The sequence below is a fragment of the Zeus faber genome (assembly GCF_960531495.2).
Source record: "Zeus faber genome assembly, chromosome: 13".
NCBI classification, from domain to species: Eukaryota; Metazoa; Chordata; class Actinopteri; order Zeiformes; family Zeidae; genus Zeus; species Zeus faber.
Window position 1 is genome coordinate 14,857,393 of NC_137198.1, and position 19,338 is coordinate 14,876,730.

Below are 19,338 nucleotides of genomic sequence, written 5' to 3' on the forward strand. Positions count from 1 at the left end.
TATTTACCTTAAATTATCAATTTATATGGATGTTGATATACATCAGAATATAGTTTAGCTTATCCTGCAACATTTCCGCATCACACTTCAAATGAACCGCATGAATCTTGTATGGGCTACAGTCAATACCATCAATATAATTAACATAATTGATCAGAGTGGTCATCCAATTGAATCACCAGGAGAGAAATAAGGAAACAGAGGCCATCGCCACCAAATTCTTGATTGACTCAGTGGCGTGTGCTGCACCAGTAGTATAGTGCTTTGGATTTAGATAAACACAAGACACAATATCAGCCACTAAATTGCAGATGGCAATTGCACTTCCTGTTTAAATTTAAATCAAACAGAGTTAATGGTATTATCACTGAGACAGAAAAGCATTTCTTCTAATTAACTGTCAGCAGATGAGTACCCAAAACAGCGTATTTTGACTTATACCACCACTGTTCAACATATTTGCATGAAAATGGAAAATAATCAATATATTAATTAGTAGGATCATTGAAATGGACATAATGTTGGACAAATCAGGAAGTCACAGCACGCATAGTCTTAAAAGATGATCAGAATGGTGAATCAGAATCCACTTTCCACATGCATTAGGAGCCAAAGCACAATAGTACTGGTAAATTCACATAAAATAGTGGCATTATGTAGGGTGTGGCTAGTAAAGGAAATACAGTATAACACATGTTTTTCATGCCGGTTACCTGCTGAGACCAACCCACTAGACACTCAGATGAATGCATCAAACTTTTGATAACTATGATCTTAATTTCTTAGAGTTAGAACAGCGAATGGAGTGTTCACCGTCCATGGTGTCTATATGATGACTTTGCGCCAGTGCGGATTAAATTAAGGGCCGGATTCTCCGAAATAGCACCACTTGACAAGAAGACAGCGTCCCGAATGGATGTCTTATCCCCTACAGGCGTATTCTTAAACAAGTCTATAATAAGCCGAGCAAGATTGGGGGAGGGGGGGCGTACAGAGTAGGCACAGTGGTTGTTTAGCTCCCCTAAGAGGGATTCAACCTTGAGGAGAAAAGCATCTCGCCTGTGCCCGCGGGTAGCTTCTGGTTAATGGGACAGTGTGAGGTGATGTGTAGGCATTCCTCCAGGGCATCACAACATTAAATCCAATTCTGGGTGCATTTGTATTTACATGCTAAATTTCCCCGAATCTGATTATATCGGGTGAGTGGTCTTTCATGCGGCAAACAGATCCGAGTCTGTATTGTAGCATTTTAAGTCTATCGGGCCGGGAGGAAGCAAGTAGTAAATTGAGAAAGAGTCAGTGAAGTTTACAAGATCCAATCTTCTAATGACCTTTGCAATTCCTCTCCTTTTAGTGATCGACCTTTGTCATCCTTATTTAAGATAAGATAAGATAAGATAAACCTTTATTTGTCCCACAACGGGGAAATTTACATTGTTACAACAGCAAAAAGTGACACCAGAAAATAGAGAGCATATCAGGGTAAGCACTATAAATAATATAAAATATATAGAAAAAAACACCATAAATAGGAATCAGAGTACTAAGTGGATTGCACATAATTTGATTGCACATCAGGGATTGTACTTTTTCTTTTTTTGATAAAAAATTTAATTGTAGTAAACAAAGCCGCCGATCGACAGATTCCTCTTGACAGTTTTTGTCTGCATAATAATAGTAATTTTCCAAAATGAATTCATGTTAAAAATTTTTTTTATAGAAAATCACAATATTTTAAAATGATGCAAATCATTTGTTCCAATATAATGTCACCTTATAATAAGACTTTCTTGCCAAGATTTGTAGATTTTATACACTGTGAAAATAAATCTCTACTGTCGACAATTTCTAAAAAAGTGAAATGAAGTCCAACAGATACAGCATATTCTACGGCCCTACCCTAACCCCAACCCTAACCCTATCTGCTAATTCCACCTATTGCGTCATTGGGGCAAATGCGTCGTCTAAATGGAGGAAGTATTGGTATCTCAGGCTGCGTGTGTGACTGCTCCGCAGGTCGGGGGTTACTGGGACAAGTCGTGTAGCACGGTGACCCAGCTAAAGGAGGGCCTGAACCGGATCCTGTGCCTGATCCCTTACAATGTGATCAGCCAGCCGCTGTGGGAGTGCTTCATGCCTGAGTGGCTGGAGGCCATCCGCACTGAGGTGCCCGACAATCAGCTCAAAGAGTTTCGTGAAGTGCTCAGGTACACCCGACCTCTTCACAGTTATATATACATATTTGCACATAGATAATAATCCTCTGGAGTTCCCTTTTCACTTTTGCCTTTGTTTAGCAAAGGCAACTGTCTTAACCCATAATGCATGGAACCATCCTCTTCAGTACAAACTGAGCCGTAAACATAATTTATCATTTTGTCACATCAATAAACTCTATAGCTGCCAGCAGCCAAAAATAGGGGGAAAAATAGAGATCTAGTAAATCTATCTACAACCTCGGCGTCTGCACTTTAGACAGCTGCTTTTGATGTCAAGAAATGAATTATTGCTAAACTTAAATAAAAAATGTTTTTCTAAGGGGCAAGAGAATTTTTTACGCACAGTAACAAAGAAAAATATACGACTGACAACAACAACAACAAACAATACATAATACAATCTATTAATATAGAGAGAAGTGTTTGGAGCAAATATCTACAATATGTGTACCACATTTAAATAGAGAAAAGTACAGTTTTGGTCTACTTTGTTTTTGCTATCTTATGTGGTTATCTGTCCTTGTAAATAACTAATATTCAGTGTGAGCCTAATTTCAACTTCGCTTCACTAAAATACACATTGATGACAATACTCTAAACTATGCTTCCTCCCCGCAGTAAGATGTTCGATATCGAGCTCTGCCCGCTCCCTTTTTCCATGGAGGAAATGTTCGGCTTCATCAGCTGCAGGTTCTCCGGCTACCCAGCGTCGGTGCAGGAGCAGGCTCTGCTGTGGCTGCATGTGAGCGCACACACACACGCACACACACACACACACTCTGAGTGCCCATTTTTTTTTCCTGTGGCTTTGTCCACGGTACGTGTGAAGTGAACAGGTTGTCATTGTTTGTGTGTGAGAGTCTGGGCCGGGGCCCTGCTGAATATGGATCTGGGTCACAGAGAGTCTGAGGGAGGCAGGAGGGATTTTACTTTTCATCCCATATGCGCGCACAGCATGCTGCCCTACATACATGGATGGCTTTCAAGTTTTCTGTCATAACTGTGATCAAGAGATAGCAGTAATTCAATCTCAGTAAATAGGTCAAACTCAAAGTGGATAAAGAGGTGCTGCCCGTTGCACAACATGTCGCAATTGCACCTGTTCGTCTCCTCGTCTCTCCGTGGTCCCTTGGCGTGATGTGCACTTTTCGTGCGAGCTTTGTCGCCCGTCAATTTCGCCTCACTCTCTGGACATCTGCGTCCTCACCAAGAGATGGGGTACTTGTGTTTATTTTCATGTGTCTTGTTCGCATCTAGGTTCTGTCAGAACTGGACATCGTGGTCCCTCTTCAGCTCTTGATCGGGATGTTCTCTGATGGGGTAAACTCGGTGAAGGAGCTGGCCCATCAGAGGAAAGCGCGTGTCTCGGATCTGACCAGCAACACCGGGGCTCGCAGGGTGAGTGTGACAGCCGTGCCACAAACGCTCCCGTCCAACAGGGCGCCCGCGCATGTTTTTCCCCCGAAACCTTAGAAACGTTCTCGAGAAGAAAATCCGGTTCGGTGCTCGCGTTTCATCCATCTGGGCTGAAACATAACAGCGCTTTCATTCCCGGCGAAAGAAAAATCTGGGTTTGGCTGGTATTGTCAAGCATTTGCAGGAATGTCCGTTGCCATGGTAACTGCTAAAGTCTAAATATAGAAGGAGCTTAATTGAACTCGACTATCATAGAGATTTTTTTTATTGAAAGTTAAAGCTGTGCCGTGGATGTCTGGGTGGCCTACAGCACAGCGTCTGTGTACAGTGGCATGCTCTGCTCCTCCAGGTGAGCGTGGTGTCGGACCCCGGACGTCGCGGGCAGCACAACACGCTCAGCCCCTTCCCCAGCCCCTTCCGCAGCCCCTTCCACAGCCCCCTGCGCTGCAGCCCCTTCAAGAACCTGGGCCACGCCACCGGCCACTGCGCCCTGGATCTGGACTGCGAGGACGACGACATGAACCTGGGCTGCTTCATCCTGATGTTTGACCTCATCCTCAAGCAGGTGACTCGCCCTCGAACCAAGTCGCACATAGGAGTCTCACGGCGGTCCAATTAAAAATAGGGGCGCTCAAAGGTCAGAGGTGAAAAGTTAGGGGTCAAAACGCAAGTCCTCAACATTTAGCCGTGTGTTTCCTTTGGTGAAAAGCGCATTTAAAAGCACTTTCTGCCCACCCAGTCCCTGACAGTCAACAAAACAGAAAATGTGAGTTTTCCAATTCCCATGGTTTCCCCCTCGCTGTCGCAGATGGAGCTGCAGGACGACGGGGTGATGCTGGGTCTTGACAGTAGCCTGGGGAAGGACATCGTGGGCATCATCAACAACGTCTTTCAGGCCCCCTGGGGCGGCTCACACACCTGCCAGAAGGACGAGAAGGCCCTGGAGTGCAGCCTGTGCCAGTCCAGCATCCTGTGCTACCAGCTGGGCTGCGAGCTCCTGGAGAGACTGACCCCCCGGGAGGAGATACGTCTGGTGGTGGGACACGCATGGCGGCGCACATTAAAACAACAAAACACAAAAATAGACTTTGGGCATTAAAACTTATCAGCCAGCAAGAGCGCCGCCATTCAGTATTTGTGCGCCCTGTCACAGCTTGAGATGCATCCACTCTGACACGGATTGAGTTGGTTCAGCGGTTTGGGCTGAGCTGCTGAGATGCATGAATAGAATTTATGCAATTTTCACGCATGTAGGCACACGGTGACAAACATGTTCTGTGAGTTTGGTTATTAATGAGTGTCAATGACCAGTGACTAAACCTCACGCTCCACCATCAACTGTTTTTTTTTTTTTTTTTTTTTTAATAAATGTAACTTTGGTAAATATTGGATGACTCCTTTTAGGAGCCCACGGACAGTTTGGAGGAAACCTTGCTGCTGCCTCAGACCGAATACTCCCTGACAAGCGAAAATGGGACGGAGGAAGGAGACAACCCAAGCGGCCCAAACACTGAAAACCCAATTAACCTCTCCCCTGACAATCCATGTAAGTACACACTCACTCCTAATTCATCAGGGAGAATATTATCAAGTGTGTTAAAATAACAAAAATGATGCTAAATAGAAAATATCCAAGAAATAAAATAGAAAGAAATATCCGCCTCAATCTCCTGCATTATCAAACATACAATTAATACATTAATAATTCATAATAGTACAATTAAATATTATTATTTTTTACAATTTCCTTGTTACTAACTAACTACTAAGTCTTTTGGTTGCCCTTGCATTTTTCAGAGCCCAAAACGCAGATTCCCAGACGATCTCTCATGGGTCCCAATGGGTTTTGATCTTTGATGTTGCACTTTAAATGAAAACACACCAAACCCACTTTGAAAAAAAAATTGCAGAGCAAGTCAAAAGAGGACCAGAAATGTTTCCCTAGGTGGGGGAATTTATTTTTTCACATGAAAGCCCCCTTTTTATTCTTCTTTCCTTCCAGCAATGAAGAATAACTCAGATAAGAAGTTCTCCTACCAACAACTGCCGGTGTTTTTGAAGCTAATTTACACCATTTTGCAGGTATGTGATTGGAATAACTTAACATGAATAAGAGAACCCCCAGCAGTTATTGTGCGAGCGACTGGCCCCCGACCGCGTCCGGTTTCCTTGTGTCCTACGCAGGAAATGTCTAAGTTTGAGGAGCCGGACATCTTGTTCAACATGCTGAACTGTCTCAGGATCCTGTGTCTCCACGGAGAGTGTCTGTACCACGCCCGCAAGGATCACCCTCAGTTCCTGGCCTACATCCAGGAGAAGATGCTCATTCCAAGGTGCGCAAATGGCACCACTAAGCTATAGTGACCCTATCAGAAGAGAATGCATCTCGATATGAATGAATGCTTCTGAACAGTCAAGGTCGTTGCCAGTGGTGGTGTAGTCGTGTGCACGTATGAGTACGTGAGTTTTATACGTGTGCTTGCGTGTGTTCCTACGTGAGCAATTATGTCAAATGTGGTGTTTGCGCTCCAGCCTCTGGTCGATGCTGAAGTCAGAGTTCTGCCAGCTGGCCTCTCTGGCCGTGCCCCAGCTCCTCCACGCCCTCTCCCTCTCCCATGGCGCGGACATCTTCTGGAACCTGATCGACACAAACTTCAACAGCAAGGACTGGAAGATCCGCTTTGAAGCCGGTGAGATGCAACAAATAGGAGGCTTGCGATATTTAATACTAATGCGTCTAATCTATCAGGGAGATCCAGCACGTCGGCGTTGGGCAGTTAACATTTCAGCTTTTCTACCCTGGTCTGTGGCGCAACGAACTGTGTTTGTGGCTTCGGCGACCGGAACACGAGCGTGCGGACGCCATTACATGAATGAAACATTAGGGGGAAGACCCCCAGTACGAGCCTCCATAAACCACGAGCCTGCCCATGCCTCCCCTCCGTGTTGTCATGGTTACAATGTGGCTCAGACTGGCGGCAGCGAGGAATTGTGGGATTAATGAGGTTTTTCACGCTCTGTGATTGGCAGAGAGGAGCTGCGTGACCTTGAGACAGAGGCAGAGGACAGGTCCTCTGACAGGCTATGGGGATATATAGGGAAAGAGCTGTATGACCCACAACACTCACCAACGGACCTGACCTTTTGTCCAGAGGTTTTACATTTGTTACGCATCTTGCACATATTTTAACACGCTTGCATTATTTTGATGTATAGCAATGGATCCGTTGTGGTAGCTGAAAGGAAAATAAGAGAATGCACGGACTATATGCCATGATATTAGCTCGATTGATGTGATTAGAGCCCCTTTATTAGCTTTGTGCAAACAGATGGCCAGACATTCACTTGTCTGAGTAAATCAAGCTAAATATGACAGTTAGGTTCCGAGGGCTGTTGCGGTCCACGGACAATCTGTCCGAGACTGGGGTCCTTCTTCTGCAACACTGACATCTTGTGGTCCACACTGGCTGCTGTTTCTCTGCACAAGAAAGCGTCGCTCCTTTAAAGTTAGGGTTTAAAAACCCCTTCTTCCACGTTCATTTTCACATCGTCAAATTATATATTTGAGCGGAAGACAAGGGATGATATGTGATCAGTACATATTTGCTGTGGGCAACAACATGAGTTATCAATTATCTATACATCAAATAATCAAGTAAAAACACTCCATGCTCGCCCGTCTCATCGCAGCCTTATACACTCGTGAGCATTTCTGTAAATGTGGGAGGCTGCGATATTCACACCCTGTTCGAAACCCACAGTGGAGAAGGTAGCAGTGCTCTGCCGCTTCCTGGACATCGGCTCGGTGACGAAGAACCACCTGCTGAAGTACTCGCTGGCCCACGCTTTCTGCTGCTTCCTGGCCTCCGTGGAGGACGTGAACCCGGCCGTGGCCACCAGGGCCAGGCTGCTGCTGGACACCATCAAGCAGCCGGCATTACAGGTGCTCAGTGTCCAGCGGTCAGACGTTACTACACCATCGTGATGGAGTAATAATAATAAGAGGGACATTGTTTGTATCGCTTCACTTTTGAGACATTCCAGGTCACCTCTACTTTCCTTATGTGTGTGTTCCTATGTGTGTGTGTGTGTGTGTGTGTGTGTGTGTATCCAGGGCTTGTGCCTGTGCCTGGACTTCCAGTTCGACACCGTGGTGAGGGATCGTCCGATCATCCTCAGCAAGCTGCTCCTGCTTCACTCCCTGAAGAAGGAGGTTCCGGCGCTGAGCTGGGAGTTCTTTGTCAACCGCTTTGAAACGCTGTCTCTGGAGGCCCAGCTCCACCTGGACTGCAACAAGGAGTTCCCTTTCCCCACCAGTATGTACTGGAGCCGCTGTGCAGCCCCCGTTCATGCTGCCCCAGCTGGATACAGATGATAGATACTGGATGTTTGATCTCTGACCTTAATTGAAAACGATTGAAAACTACAGTATTGAAGACAATTACAATTTTATAGTTAAGTTGAATCCATGCACTACAACTTCATAGTGCAATGCATACTATCCGTCCATACTTCCATCCATCTATCCATCAATCCTTCCATCCATCCATCCATCCATCCATCCAATCGTCTGTCCATCTTTCCATCTGTCCATCTGTCCATCCGTTAATCCATCCATCCATCCATCCACCCATCTATCTATTTATCCTCCATTCATCCATTCATCTTCCTTCTGTCCATCCATACATGTATCTGTCCATCCATCCATCCATCCATTTATCTGTCCATCCATATATCCATCTTTCTGCCATTACACCCATCCTTCCAATCATCCATCCATCCATTAATCCATCATTCCCTCCATCCATCCATCTATCAATCCTTCTTTTCATCCATTGATCTGTCTGTCCATCCATCCACCCATCCATCCAGCTTGTCTTCACCTGCTTATTCCTGATCTGACTAGCATTTCCTTCCAGCCATCACAGCGGTGCGCACCAACGTGGCCAACCTCAGTGACGCTGCGATGTGGAAGATACGACGCGCTCGTTTCGCCCGGAATAGGCAGAAGAGCGTGCGCTCCCTCCGTGACAGCGTGAAGGGTCCGTCCGAGTCCAAACGGGCGTTCTCGCTCCCGGAGTCCTTGAGCAATCGACTCCGTGAGTAGAGAAACCTAACAATTCACTGCCATAGCAGGTCGTCAACTTCATACATGGCTGGGTCAAATGCTCTATGCAAAGAAGTGGGACCCCACCCACCCCCTCAACCCCACCCACCCACCCCGCCCCAAAGAGCAACATTGTCAGAAATGGTAGCATTGACAGGAATCCATTTCATACCAGCCTTTTAAAAGAGAAATAGTGAGACGCAATCTGAATTGTGCATGTATACCCAGTCCTGTTTATCCAAGACTTATTTCGATTGCTTTGCAAATGCTATTCGATCAACTTCCATTCTCCTCCATCACTCATTTGCATCCCTTGTCCGAAATGTAACGACGGTCGTCTCACCTGAATGTCCTCTTACTGCATTGTTTGGTTCCTAAGTCGTTTATTGATTCTGCATAGAAGGCTGTCCGAGTTTCTGCAAAAACGCCGCCCCTGTCGGCTGTGAACAGAATGTGGTTGTCGAGCGGCTGTTTTTGATCCTCTTCATTTATTTCTCCAAATTGTGTGCATTCATATCTACACATAAATATAATTGTATCGTCGCATCAAAATATCTGGAGCGCTTGACATCCACATTCCTTCGGGCCGTGTTTGTTTGACTGTTGAGAGCATTTTGCGCGTGCTTGAGCGTGTGACAGGAGCGTGCAGGAGTTGATGTGATGTGTTGTCAAGGAAGCTCAGATGCGTGTCCTGTGCTGCCTCTCCGAACATTTTTCCCTAAATTATTCTCTTCATATCTGGTTTTTAGCGCTAAGACTTACGAGGCAAGAGCACTCTGCCCCGACACTGGGAGATATGATAGAGAAAGTCCTGCCAGGTAAATAACAATCCAAATTTGGAAATGATTTTTTTTTCTTTATAATCAAATCATATTGGGGAAAGACGTCAAAACAAATCTGTGACAATCCTTGAAGCTGAAAATATGAAAAAAAGCAATGTTTGTTCAGTGGTGACATTCATTATTGTTTCATACAGTGGGTATGAAACAATAGGATTATGATGCCGGAGCAAATGGCAACACTCTTGCTAATGGCTGTAGCTTGTCACCCTTTTCTCTGTTTACCCCTTTTGCATTCTCCATGAACATGTTGTATCTCTGTCCATTTACATTTTAGAATGATCTGTCCAGCCTTGAGCACAGAAACAAACGGAGCAGATGAGTTAACTCTCCCCATCCCTGTGTGTCTAACCCCGTCCCGCTCTTGCACCCGCCCCCCACTTTCCCCTCTCCTCCTCCGTGTGTCTGCAGCACGCTTCCTCTCTCCCTTTAACCCTGACGCTTCAGCCCCTCTTATAGGCCACACGCCATCGCCCGAGGACGACTCCACCATCAGGGACCTGCTGCCCGAGGACGCCGGCATCGACCACCAGACGGTCCACCAGCTCATCATGGTGCTGATGAAGTTCATGGCCAAGGACCAGAGCAGCGCCGAGGCCGACATCGGCAGCGCCAAGGCCTTCAACACCGTCAAGCGCCACCTCTACGTGCTGCTGGGCTACGACCAGCAGGAGGGCTGCTTCATGATCGCCCCTCAGAAGATGCGGACCTCCACCTGCTTCAACGCCTTCATCGCCGGCATCGCACAAGTGACTGAAAATATGTTCCCTACTGATCGTGATGGTTCTGGGATTAATTACGGCGACAATTTATACTATTTTTTTTTCCTGGCGCTACCAAGTGTCAACCCAATCCATCATTTTTACTAAACACCATGGGCTGGCATTTAATTTGGGGTTGTGATAACTGAACGTTGCAATCCATTTTTCTGCATTAGAGCCTATGTATCAAAAAGCAGAACATGCTTCTATTTATCACACGATGTTTTCTAAAATAACTTGTCATATGGAACTGTATTTTATCCTCCTTTCCCTCTTGCTCCGATATTTTTTTATTTATTATAAAACATCGGACACATTGTTGTCACTGTGTGTGTCATATGTCCACACATTGTGGTACACTTTTGCAGTCTTGGCTCTGGAATAATGGCAGACTCTAAAGGCTCAGACATAATAAAGACTTAATAAAGAGTAAGATCTACAGAAAGTGACATTTTAAAAATCTCTCTCCTCCAGGTGATGGACTACAACATAGGCCTGGGGAAGCAGCTGCTCCCCCTGGTGGTGCAGGTGCTGAAGTACTGCACTTGTCCACAGCTCAGACACTATTTCCAGCAGCCTCCACGTTGTTCCCTGTGGGCCCTGCGGCCACACATCAGGCAGATGTGGCTCAAAGCACTGCTCGTCATCCTCTACAAGGTACTTTACTTATTTAGATTCAGATTCTCCTTTTAGACTGTTGCGAGGGACTCTGGGAGACATAATCTGTTGCTTTATTTCCCACAGTACCCGTATAGAGACATGGATGGCAGTAAAATAGTCCTCCACCTCATCCACATCACCATCAACACACTCAATGCCCAATATCACAGCTGTCGACCCCACGCTACAGCTGGACCCCTCTACAGCGACAACTCCAACATGAGCCGCTACAGCGAAAAGGAGAAAGGTGGGTCACAGCATCAGTGTCTTGTTCATTCAAGCTTTAATGATTTCCTCCAAGTTTTTTATTTTTTTTTTTAATGAGTGGCATTCTGCAAGAAGCTGTGAATTCATTTTTACATACTTGAAACACTGGGAATTAATCTTTCAAATTAGGGGCTAATCAATCTCTTGTATCTGGTTCATAAGTAAATCATTAAAATTTAATCAGATAAAATAGTTGCACAATAATAAAGTTCATTGCATACGCTTTTGTATTTTATTCATGTTCATGAATATTTTGCCATATCAAACAACTATGATTAAGAATCGGAATGGGTTTATTTTGGCCAGGTACATTTACATATATGAGGAATTTATTCTGGTGAGGTTTGGTGCACTCCAGCACAGACCATAAGCATTAAAAAATAAAAAGCTTAACAGTCCAAAAAAAAGGAGAATAAAAGTAATAATAAAATAAAATAAAATAGTATTTTAAGAGGAATTTAAAATGAAAATGTAAACTGTTTACAATTAGCCAAAAATACAAAACAGAAATAGTCAGATATTTACCATATAAAAATATACAAATGCAATACTTTGCACAAGATCAATTATTGTTGATGGTATATAGGTTATGAATTATTACTTAATTATTATAATTACTATGTGATAACTAGCTTATTCCAGTATGTACAGTGTAACACCAGGGTTATTGCGTGAGTGAGTGAGTGAGTGAGTGAGTGAGTGAGTGAGTGAGTGAGTGAGTGAGTGAGTGAGTGAGTGAGTGAGTGAGTGAGTGAGTGAGTGATTGAGTGGGTGAGTGAGTGAGGGAGTGAAGGAGGGTGGGTGGTGTATGTGAGTTAGAGAGAGTCTGTGTGTGTGTGTGTGTGTGTGTGTGTGTGTGTGTGTGTGTTCGTGTGTGTGTGTTTGTGCTGCGTGCGTGCGTGCGTGTGTGTGGGAGAGAGAGAGAGACAGTTGTAAAGAGAGAGTAAGAATGACTAATGGTACTTTAAGTGAAATTATGGCAATTTTGATGTCAAATAGTATTTAAACGTGCTATTCTATTATTGTATTTTCCCTGTTAAATAGCTTTCCAGCAATCGTCAGCCCCTTACAATCAGCTCATTCACATCATTCTAACCCATGTTAGCAGAGGCCAGTAAATACATTGACTCCTCCCAAGATTGTGTGCCCCCACCAGGCAGGAAGGGGAAATGGGTGTTTATTTTGAAAATAAATAACATGTTGCCGTCTGTAGGGAGAAAAACTTGTCCCTCCTATCTCCTTTAAGCATCTATAAATATCACTAGAGGTCATTCAGTCTTTTAACTTTCCTCACATTTTAGAGGAGGACAGTGTTTTTGATGAGTCAGACATCCATGACACACCGACGGGTGCTGGCAACAAGGAGTCGCAGACCTTCTTTGCCCGCCTTAAGAGGATCGGTGGCAGCAAGTCTGTGAAGTACCAACCAGTGGAACTGAATGCAAAGAAAAGTAAGAAGCAAGGTCTCGCAGAACTGAACTGAGTTTACCGTTACACAACAATGGATTCAAGGTTGTAGGAGGCTTGTTGCGTGTAACAAAAAGGACCTTTAATCCCACGTGTTTGTCTGTGTGTGTGAGTGTGTGTGTGCCTGTGTGTGTGTGTGCGTGTGTCCGGTGTGTGTGTGTATGTGTCTGTTGGCGTGTACTTTTCATTTAGGTGAGATTGAGTTGTCCGAGTACCGTGAGGCCAGCGCTCTTCAGGACAGCATCCTGCACTGTGTGAGGGAGGAGAGCACCAGAAAGAAGCGGCTGCAGGCCATGCACAAGCAGAAGTCTCTGGACATCTCCAACACCGATTCCATCCTCTTCAATTTGGACGAGCACCGTCGGAAGTCCTGCATTGACCGGTGCGACCTGCAGGGTCCGCCCGGGGTGCTCCCCCCGTCGTCCGCCACCTCCCACAGCCGGCATCACGGAAAGGGTTCTTCTGACAGCTCATCGGTGCGGGTGGGGGGCAGCGATCCCCCGAACCGCCGCAGCTCCCGGGGCGGACAGTCTGACTGCTCGAAACCCGTCATCCCCGAGCTCCGTCTCAGCTGCATGGAGACGTTTGAGGACAAGCCGTACCAGAGCTCTCCGACCGAGTCGGTGCAAGATAAGGAGGACCAGGACCTCATCGACCTGTCCTCTGACTGCACCTCCATCCCCGAGAAACACTCGCTGCTCTCCATGTCCGACAGCGACTCCCTGGTGTTCGAGCCGCTGCCCCCTCTGAGGATTGTGGAGAGCGACGAGGAGTTCGACTTCAGCGCCATCATGGGTTCCAGGTTGAACGGGGGCTCCAGGGCCCCTGCATCCCCCGCCAGCGGCGGGACGTTGCCCCTGTCGCCCGTAGTGCAGGTGAGTGTGGACGATCGCTCCACCAGCAAGACCCCCGACACTCCCATGGGCGAAGCGAGTTTGGAGCAGCCAAATATCGAGAAAAGGCCACGCCAGGTGACCCCCAGTGCCTCTCTAGAGCTTCCAGATCGCCCAGAGTATATCTGCCACGAAAGCCCCATGACCCTCAAACAGAAGCGAGATCTGCTCAGGAAGACCGCGCACGTCCCCGACACGTCGCTGGATGACATGACTGTGGCCTTTGAGGAGGGGAAGGCCGGCTTGGCCATCGGGACGAGTCCCTCAGGGAGGACAATCTTCCTGGACATTCCCGAGGACACGGCAGAGCCTTTTTCCTCGCCGGAAAGAGACAGCAATAACAACAACGGCGAGGACGGAGACGGCGACGACGAAGACGACGACGACATCGGCGACGAGGGGGACAGTGATCCCAAGCCCGACAATGACGAGACGGAGTTCAAAATCCAGATTGTTCCCCGGCAACGCAAACAGAGGAAGATCGCTGTGAGCGCCATCCAGAGGGAGTACCTGGACATCTCTTTCAACACACTGGACAAGCTGGGCGAGCAGCCCACGGAAACTGGTAAGAGGGCGGGTGACCCAGGGCCCTCAGAGTGGAGGCGGAGATGTCAGCCCTCAGTACCGGGTTATATGTACCATACCTGTGACGTCCATTCTCCGCAACTTGTCTTTATGTCATTGTTATTTCAAGGGGATGAGTAAGATTTGGAGGGCAGGAGGGCCACAGGCATTTTTATTTAGATGAATAAAATATTCATGATGTACCTTGAGTTACCGATACAACCTTGAGTACAAAATGAATTTGCTTCTATGATATCAGTAGTTGCATGGATGTGCAAGACTCCGCAAATCTCTACCTGACTCAACACCCAGTGTCCAGCAGTCTGATCTAATATATTATTACACTCAATCCATACAAAAAAAAAATAGTTAATAAGGAACACATAGGGTAAATAATGAGAGCTAACGCATCGAAAATCATCGGATGTTAGACTTTAAATCACTCATACATCTATGGTGAGAAAATTCTATAGATAAATTAGAAATTGGTGGTGAAACTGACAACTGACACGAGGCCAATTATTGCTGTCTAAGAAATTATCACAAAATCTCTTTTCTCTTGTTACAAATAATTTATTTTGGCTGCCATTTTACTCTTGTAAGATATAGATTTTGTACAGATGCTGGGTCTCTATTTCCCGCTGCCAGAGCTCACCGGCATGAATTGGCATACATGCCAATGCCCGTTACTCACTCATATTGCCTTGCAGATCACAAAGTTCTATCTACCTTGGAAAAGCCCCGAGAATCAGCTTCAGCCCCGACCCTCGAAGCCGCTATTCCAGAAACCAGCCACCGCTCTTCAGTGTCAAGTAGGATCAAAATACTTAACTTTCCATCCACTTTTCAGCTCCAACAAAGGCTAATGGGATCACACTCAGACACACAGCGCCGAGCAGAGTACTGCACAATCACGCCACATAATTTTAAACAGCGCTTGTTCATTGGCTTTGAATTCCAAATTCTATGAAGCCTTGAGCACATGTTGTGCTGCACTTACGAGACAGCGGACTTTCTATTTAGTCAGAATTTCATAATAAGGGGTCTATGTCTAAACTCCTGCTGCAACCCATTTTCCTCTGGAAGGACAATAAAGATAAAGAAATAAAGGATCAAAATGCCTAAACCTGAAAGAATCACAAACTAGATTTTCCACTTGAGGTTAAAAAGACAATATGAAGGCATTCTTTAACAAAAGTATCCATTGAAATATGGAACTTAAATTCACATATGATACATGCGATTCAACAAAAAATAGCACGGCCATGCTTGTTTTTCTATCTGTCTCTTCTATCCAAGCGTCTTCTCTATCTATATCTCAGCTGGTTATTTACTTAAAGCTGGATGACCAGGAGTCTCACCTCTGGCTTTGCTCTGTGTCTCTGCTTTTTAGCCCAGTACCGCCAAGTGAAGCGTGGCTCCCTGGGGGCTCTGACCATGAGCCAGCTAATGAAGAGGCAGCTGGAGCATCAGTCCAGCGCCCCGCACAACATCAGCACCTGGGACACAGGTCACAACAGCAGCCTCTAATAATAACTCCCTGTCCGTCAGAACACATGCACCATGTAACCCGCTGTCACTGTGGCTTGACCGGGTCAACGCATCCCGGTACATATATTTTCCTCCACTGGTGTTATGGAAAACCTGTATTTCCTTGCCCCATAGGCCCCACTAAAACCAGTCTCCTGTCTGCACCAAGCACGGTCAGCATGTTTGTGCCCGCCCCAGAGGAGTTCATCGACGAGCAGCCGACCACTATGACTGACAGGTGTGTGAATCCACCATCTGCTGCCTGTCTCCACAGCAGTCGGCCTAACACTCAGAGGCAGCAGCCGAAACGGCCTGATGGACGGGTTGTTTGTGTGCTGCCCTAGGTGCCGTGACTGCGGCGCAGTCCTGGAGGAGTACGATGAGGAGACGCTGGGGCTGGCGGTGGTGGTTCTTTCCATGTTCATCCATCTCAGCCCTGACTTGGCCGCCCCGATGCTACTCGACATCATGCAGTCTGTGGGCAGGTACGGCTAAAGCGGCCGCGTCCTCGATCCACGACCACACAGTACTTAGCCGCTAAATGAAGTTTCGTAACTCCCTGCTGCAGCTCATGCATAATTCATTTTCTGAGTAGGCTAATCCAGTGCTTTGAATTCTCTCAGGTTGGCATCTAGTGCCAATTTCTCTGGACAAGCGGAGAGGTATGATGCATCAAACCCATTACACCAGCATCCTTAAATACAAGGACGTGTTGAAAGTGAGTTCTGTGTTTAATGCAAAGTGCCGCCCGCTAATGGACCTCCATCACTATCAATGTGTTCATTTCCAGCATGCTGATCCCAGGGAATGCAGCAGGTGTGGCCAAGCAGTTTCTCCGCTGTGTGTTCCACCAGCTGGCTCCCAACGGCATCTTACCCCAGCTCTTCCAGAGCAACATCAAAGGTCTGCTCCTGCCACCCACTAGGAAGTTGCATTGTAGAAAATTCCCATCGGACTCCCCTGTGATATCCAACCTGTCTGTCTTATCCCTCAGGACTCACTTTAATCTTCCCCCGATACCTCCATATCTCTGTCTCTCGCTCTCTGTCTTTCTCTTTCTCTTTCTCTCTCTCTCTCTCTCTGTCTCTCTATCTCTCTCTCTCTCTCTATCCCTAGATGGAAGTTTTCTAAGAACGCTTGCATCTTCACTAATTGACTTTAATGAGCTGAGCTCGGTGGCTGCCCTCAACATGCTGCTCGAGGTGGGATTTCACCCTATTCCTTTTCCGGTAGAGATACACCTTGTCTGATTGAGCCAGCAGGAGGAGCTCTTGTCAAGGCTGAATCCCACACAAAGGCCGCCACGGGATTACCATGATCTGTGTCCAAAATAACGAATCATCACAGCAAATCATGTCTTGCCGAGAACTAATATTTATTTTTGTTCGGTGTTGTACGCTGACCTAATTTTCTAGCTCGAACGCGGCTGACAAATGCATCCATCCAACCAACCAACCAACCAAGTCATTGGCGCCACAATCAACTGCCATCCAAATGAGCACTGTGATTGATCAGGAGTGAATGATCAGCAAAATGCAAATATCTTTGATTATTATTGTTATGTAAACATGCCATTGTTGCTACCTCTGTGCCCTCCAGGGTCTGAACAACAAGAAGAGCTTGCCTGCAGGGGGCACTATGCTGCACTGCCTGGACAACATAGCCACCTTCATGGAGGCTCTGCCCATGGACTCCCCCAGCAACCTGTGGACCACCATTTGCAACCAATTCCAGACCTTTCTCACCAAATTACCGTCAGTGCTGCCCCTGAAGGTAGATATCACCCGCTGCACGGGGGAGTGCCAGTATAACAGGATTAGGATAATTAGTTAAAAGGATGTGGTTTCAGTACTGTTCCCCTTGTCTACTCTGGAAAGTGGTCTTACTGTGGCCATTGATTTGTCCCTTTGGTTATACACTTTAAATTTCTTTCCTCTTTCTTATCAGTGTCCCATGGACTCAAGTTTGAGGATAATCATTTGTCTACTGAAGATCCCAACCACCAATGCAACCCGGGTAAGCCTAGGACAGAGGCTGTAATCCAGATGTACTATTTTTACCGGTCCCAACCATTAACCCCCGTCTCCTTTAACTCCGTTCACCAGAGCCTCCTGGAGCCCTTCTCCAAGTTAGTGAGCTTCGTGGTCCAGTACGGTGTGTTCAGTCTCTCCTACCTCGTGGAGCTGTGTGGCCTCTGTTACAAAACCTTCAACAAGGTATTGGCAACTCTGTATGCCACAACTTTTTTATTACTGATAACAATATTATGATGGCCGTCTGCATGTTAAAACTATATAGTTCACTACTAGACGGAGAGCTAAAGTGTTCAGAACATCATGTACACAGGCCTCACCGTTGTCATTCTTTTGGCACCGCTCCTAGTTCCTTGGGTCTTCAGCCAGCCCCAAATGTGGCTGCATGTCACAGATGATTAAGTAGGCAATCAGCCTGTATTGATTAACATGATTAGTTGTGGTGCTGGGGCTGAGGATGCGGGCGATGTTTCTCAGGAGCTGTGTCAGGCGGCGATGGAGCCAGGACTGTCTGCACTGTTTGGCTAGATGGATCCTCCGTGCTCCACCACTGTCAACGCTGCATGCTTTATGTCTCCTGCAATATTGATTTTCTACACTCTGTTTAATCCCTCACCATATAATATCCGCTTTTCAAAGCCCCGAGTCAGTATGACCAATGGCTTTTGGAATCTGCCCGATGCAGTTGTTTTCTGGTGAGGAGAGGTTGGAAGGTTTTGTCTTCGGAGGAGAGCCTTAATCAAGTTTTTTTTTAAAGGCCTTACACCAAAGTTTGACCAGTCATCTTCTGCTCACATTGTCGTGCACCAATGTGAGTGTTACTTGATCCCCTGGCCGAAGAGCAGGGTATGATGGGACACGCTTCATTAAGTTTTAATTATGAGAGTGCTGTTTACAGGTACGCACGCAATAGCGAGCGGCGCAAATGGGAAATGTCTGCGGCGGCGTCGTTCGGCAGGAGCAGAAGGGCATGTGTCCGAAACCCCGCACAAGTAAACATGCGTGCATAGAGAAAGAGAAGCCAAAAGGAAGCCAGTGGATGACAGTGTGCTTTGTAAACAGGCAGCTGGGCTTTGTGTGGAAGGGATGAACAAAGAGAGCAGCCTGTCCTCAGGGAGTGGGCAGGCGGACTGACAGCCTCATCTGAGCTGCCTGGGACTCTGGGAGGAGAGATCTGGACTGGCCTAAATCTACTCCTCAGCCTCCCTTTTTCTCTGTCTATTCTCTTGCTCCCTCGCTCCCTCCCTCCCCCCGCCAGCTCCCTCTCGCTCCCTGCCTGTCCTTCCCTCTCTATTCAGGCTACAGAGTTTATGCTCGACTCACAGCATGAGTAAGGGAGCGTGGTGATAAAGGAACGGGTGTCTTGCTGCATCAGTACATTTACACTCCTCGCTCTCTCTCTCTCTCTCTCCTTCTCTCCCTCCCTCTCTCTCTCTCTCTCTCTCTGTCTCCTCTTTGCCCAGGAGAGAGATAAGTTCTACATGTCGCGCATTGTGGTGCTGGAGCTTCTACAGGCCCTTAAATTCAAGTCCCCCCTCCCTGACACTAACTTGTTATTGCTGGTCCAGGTAATATTCCCTTT

The 19,338-nt window shown here is 46.6% G+C and overlaps 1 protein-coding gene across 1 annotated transcript in view; it reads left to right on the forward strand.

Moving 5' to 3' along the window:
* The window catches only part of unc79 (unc-79 homolog, NALCN channel complex subunit), a gene marked incomplete at both ends in the record, with an annotated part of 33,985 nt that overhangs the window by 12,603 nt on the left and 2,044 nt on the right, over positions 1-19,338 (forward strand). Inside the window, 29 exons of the mRNA XM_080012889.1 lie at positions 2,017-2,207; positions 2,838-2,961; positions 3,477-3,617; positions 3,985-4,200; positions 4,444-4,671; positions 5,040-5,181; positions 5,638-5,717; positions 5,820-5,968; positions 6,168-6,325; positions 7,397-7,578; positions 7,750-7,951; positions 8,555-8,734; positions 9,492-9,560; positions 10,041-10,330; positions 10,817-10,999; positions 11,087-11,249; positions 12,571-12,720; positions 12,929-14,194; positions 14,904-15,005; positions 15,587-15,703; positions 15,859-15,961; positions 16,068-16,208; positions 16,347-16,385; positions 16,514-16,626; positions 16,840-16,925; positions 17,323-17,496; positions 17,671-17,739; positions 17,829-17,939; positions 19,220-19,324. Coding sequence (XP_079869015.1) covers positions 2,017-2,207; positions 2,838-2,961; positions 3,477-3,617; positions 3,985-4,200; positions 4,444-4,671; positions 5,040-5,181; positions 5,638-5,717; positions 5,820-5,968; positions 6,168-6,325; positions 7,397-7,578; positions 7,750-7,951; positions 8,555-8,734; positions 9,492-9,560; positions 10,041-10,330; positions 10,817-10,999; positions 11,087-11,249; positions 12,571-12,720; positions 12,929-14,194; positions 14,904-15,005; positions 15,587-15,703; positions 15,859-15,961; positions 16,068-16,208; positions 16,347-16,385; positions 16,514-16,626; positions 16,840-16,925; positions 17,323-17,496; positions 17,671-17,739; positions 17,829-17,939; positions 19,220-19,324 — 5,274 coding nt within the window. The remainder of the gene's footprint in view (positions 1-2,016; positions 2,208-2,837; positions 2,962-3,476; positions 3,618-3,984; positions 4,201-4,443; positions 4,672-5,039; positions 5,182-5,637; positions 5,718-5,819; positions 5,969-6,167; positions 6,326-7,396; positions 7,579-7,749; positions 7,952-8,554; positions 8,735-9,491; positions 9,561-10,040; positions 10,331-10,816; positions 11,000-11,086; positions 11,250-12,570; positions 12,721-12,928; positions 14,195-14,903; positions 15,006-15,586; positions 15,704-15,858; positions 15,962-16,067; positions 16,209-16,346; positions 16,386-16,513; positions 16,627-16,839; positions 16,926-17,322; positions 17,497-17,670; positions 17,740-17,828; positions 17,940-19,219; positions 19,325-19,338) is intronic.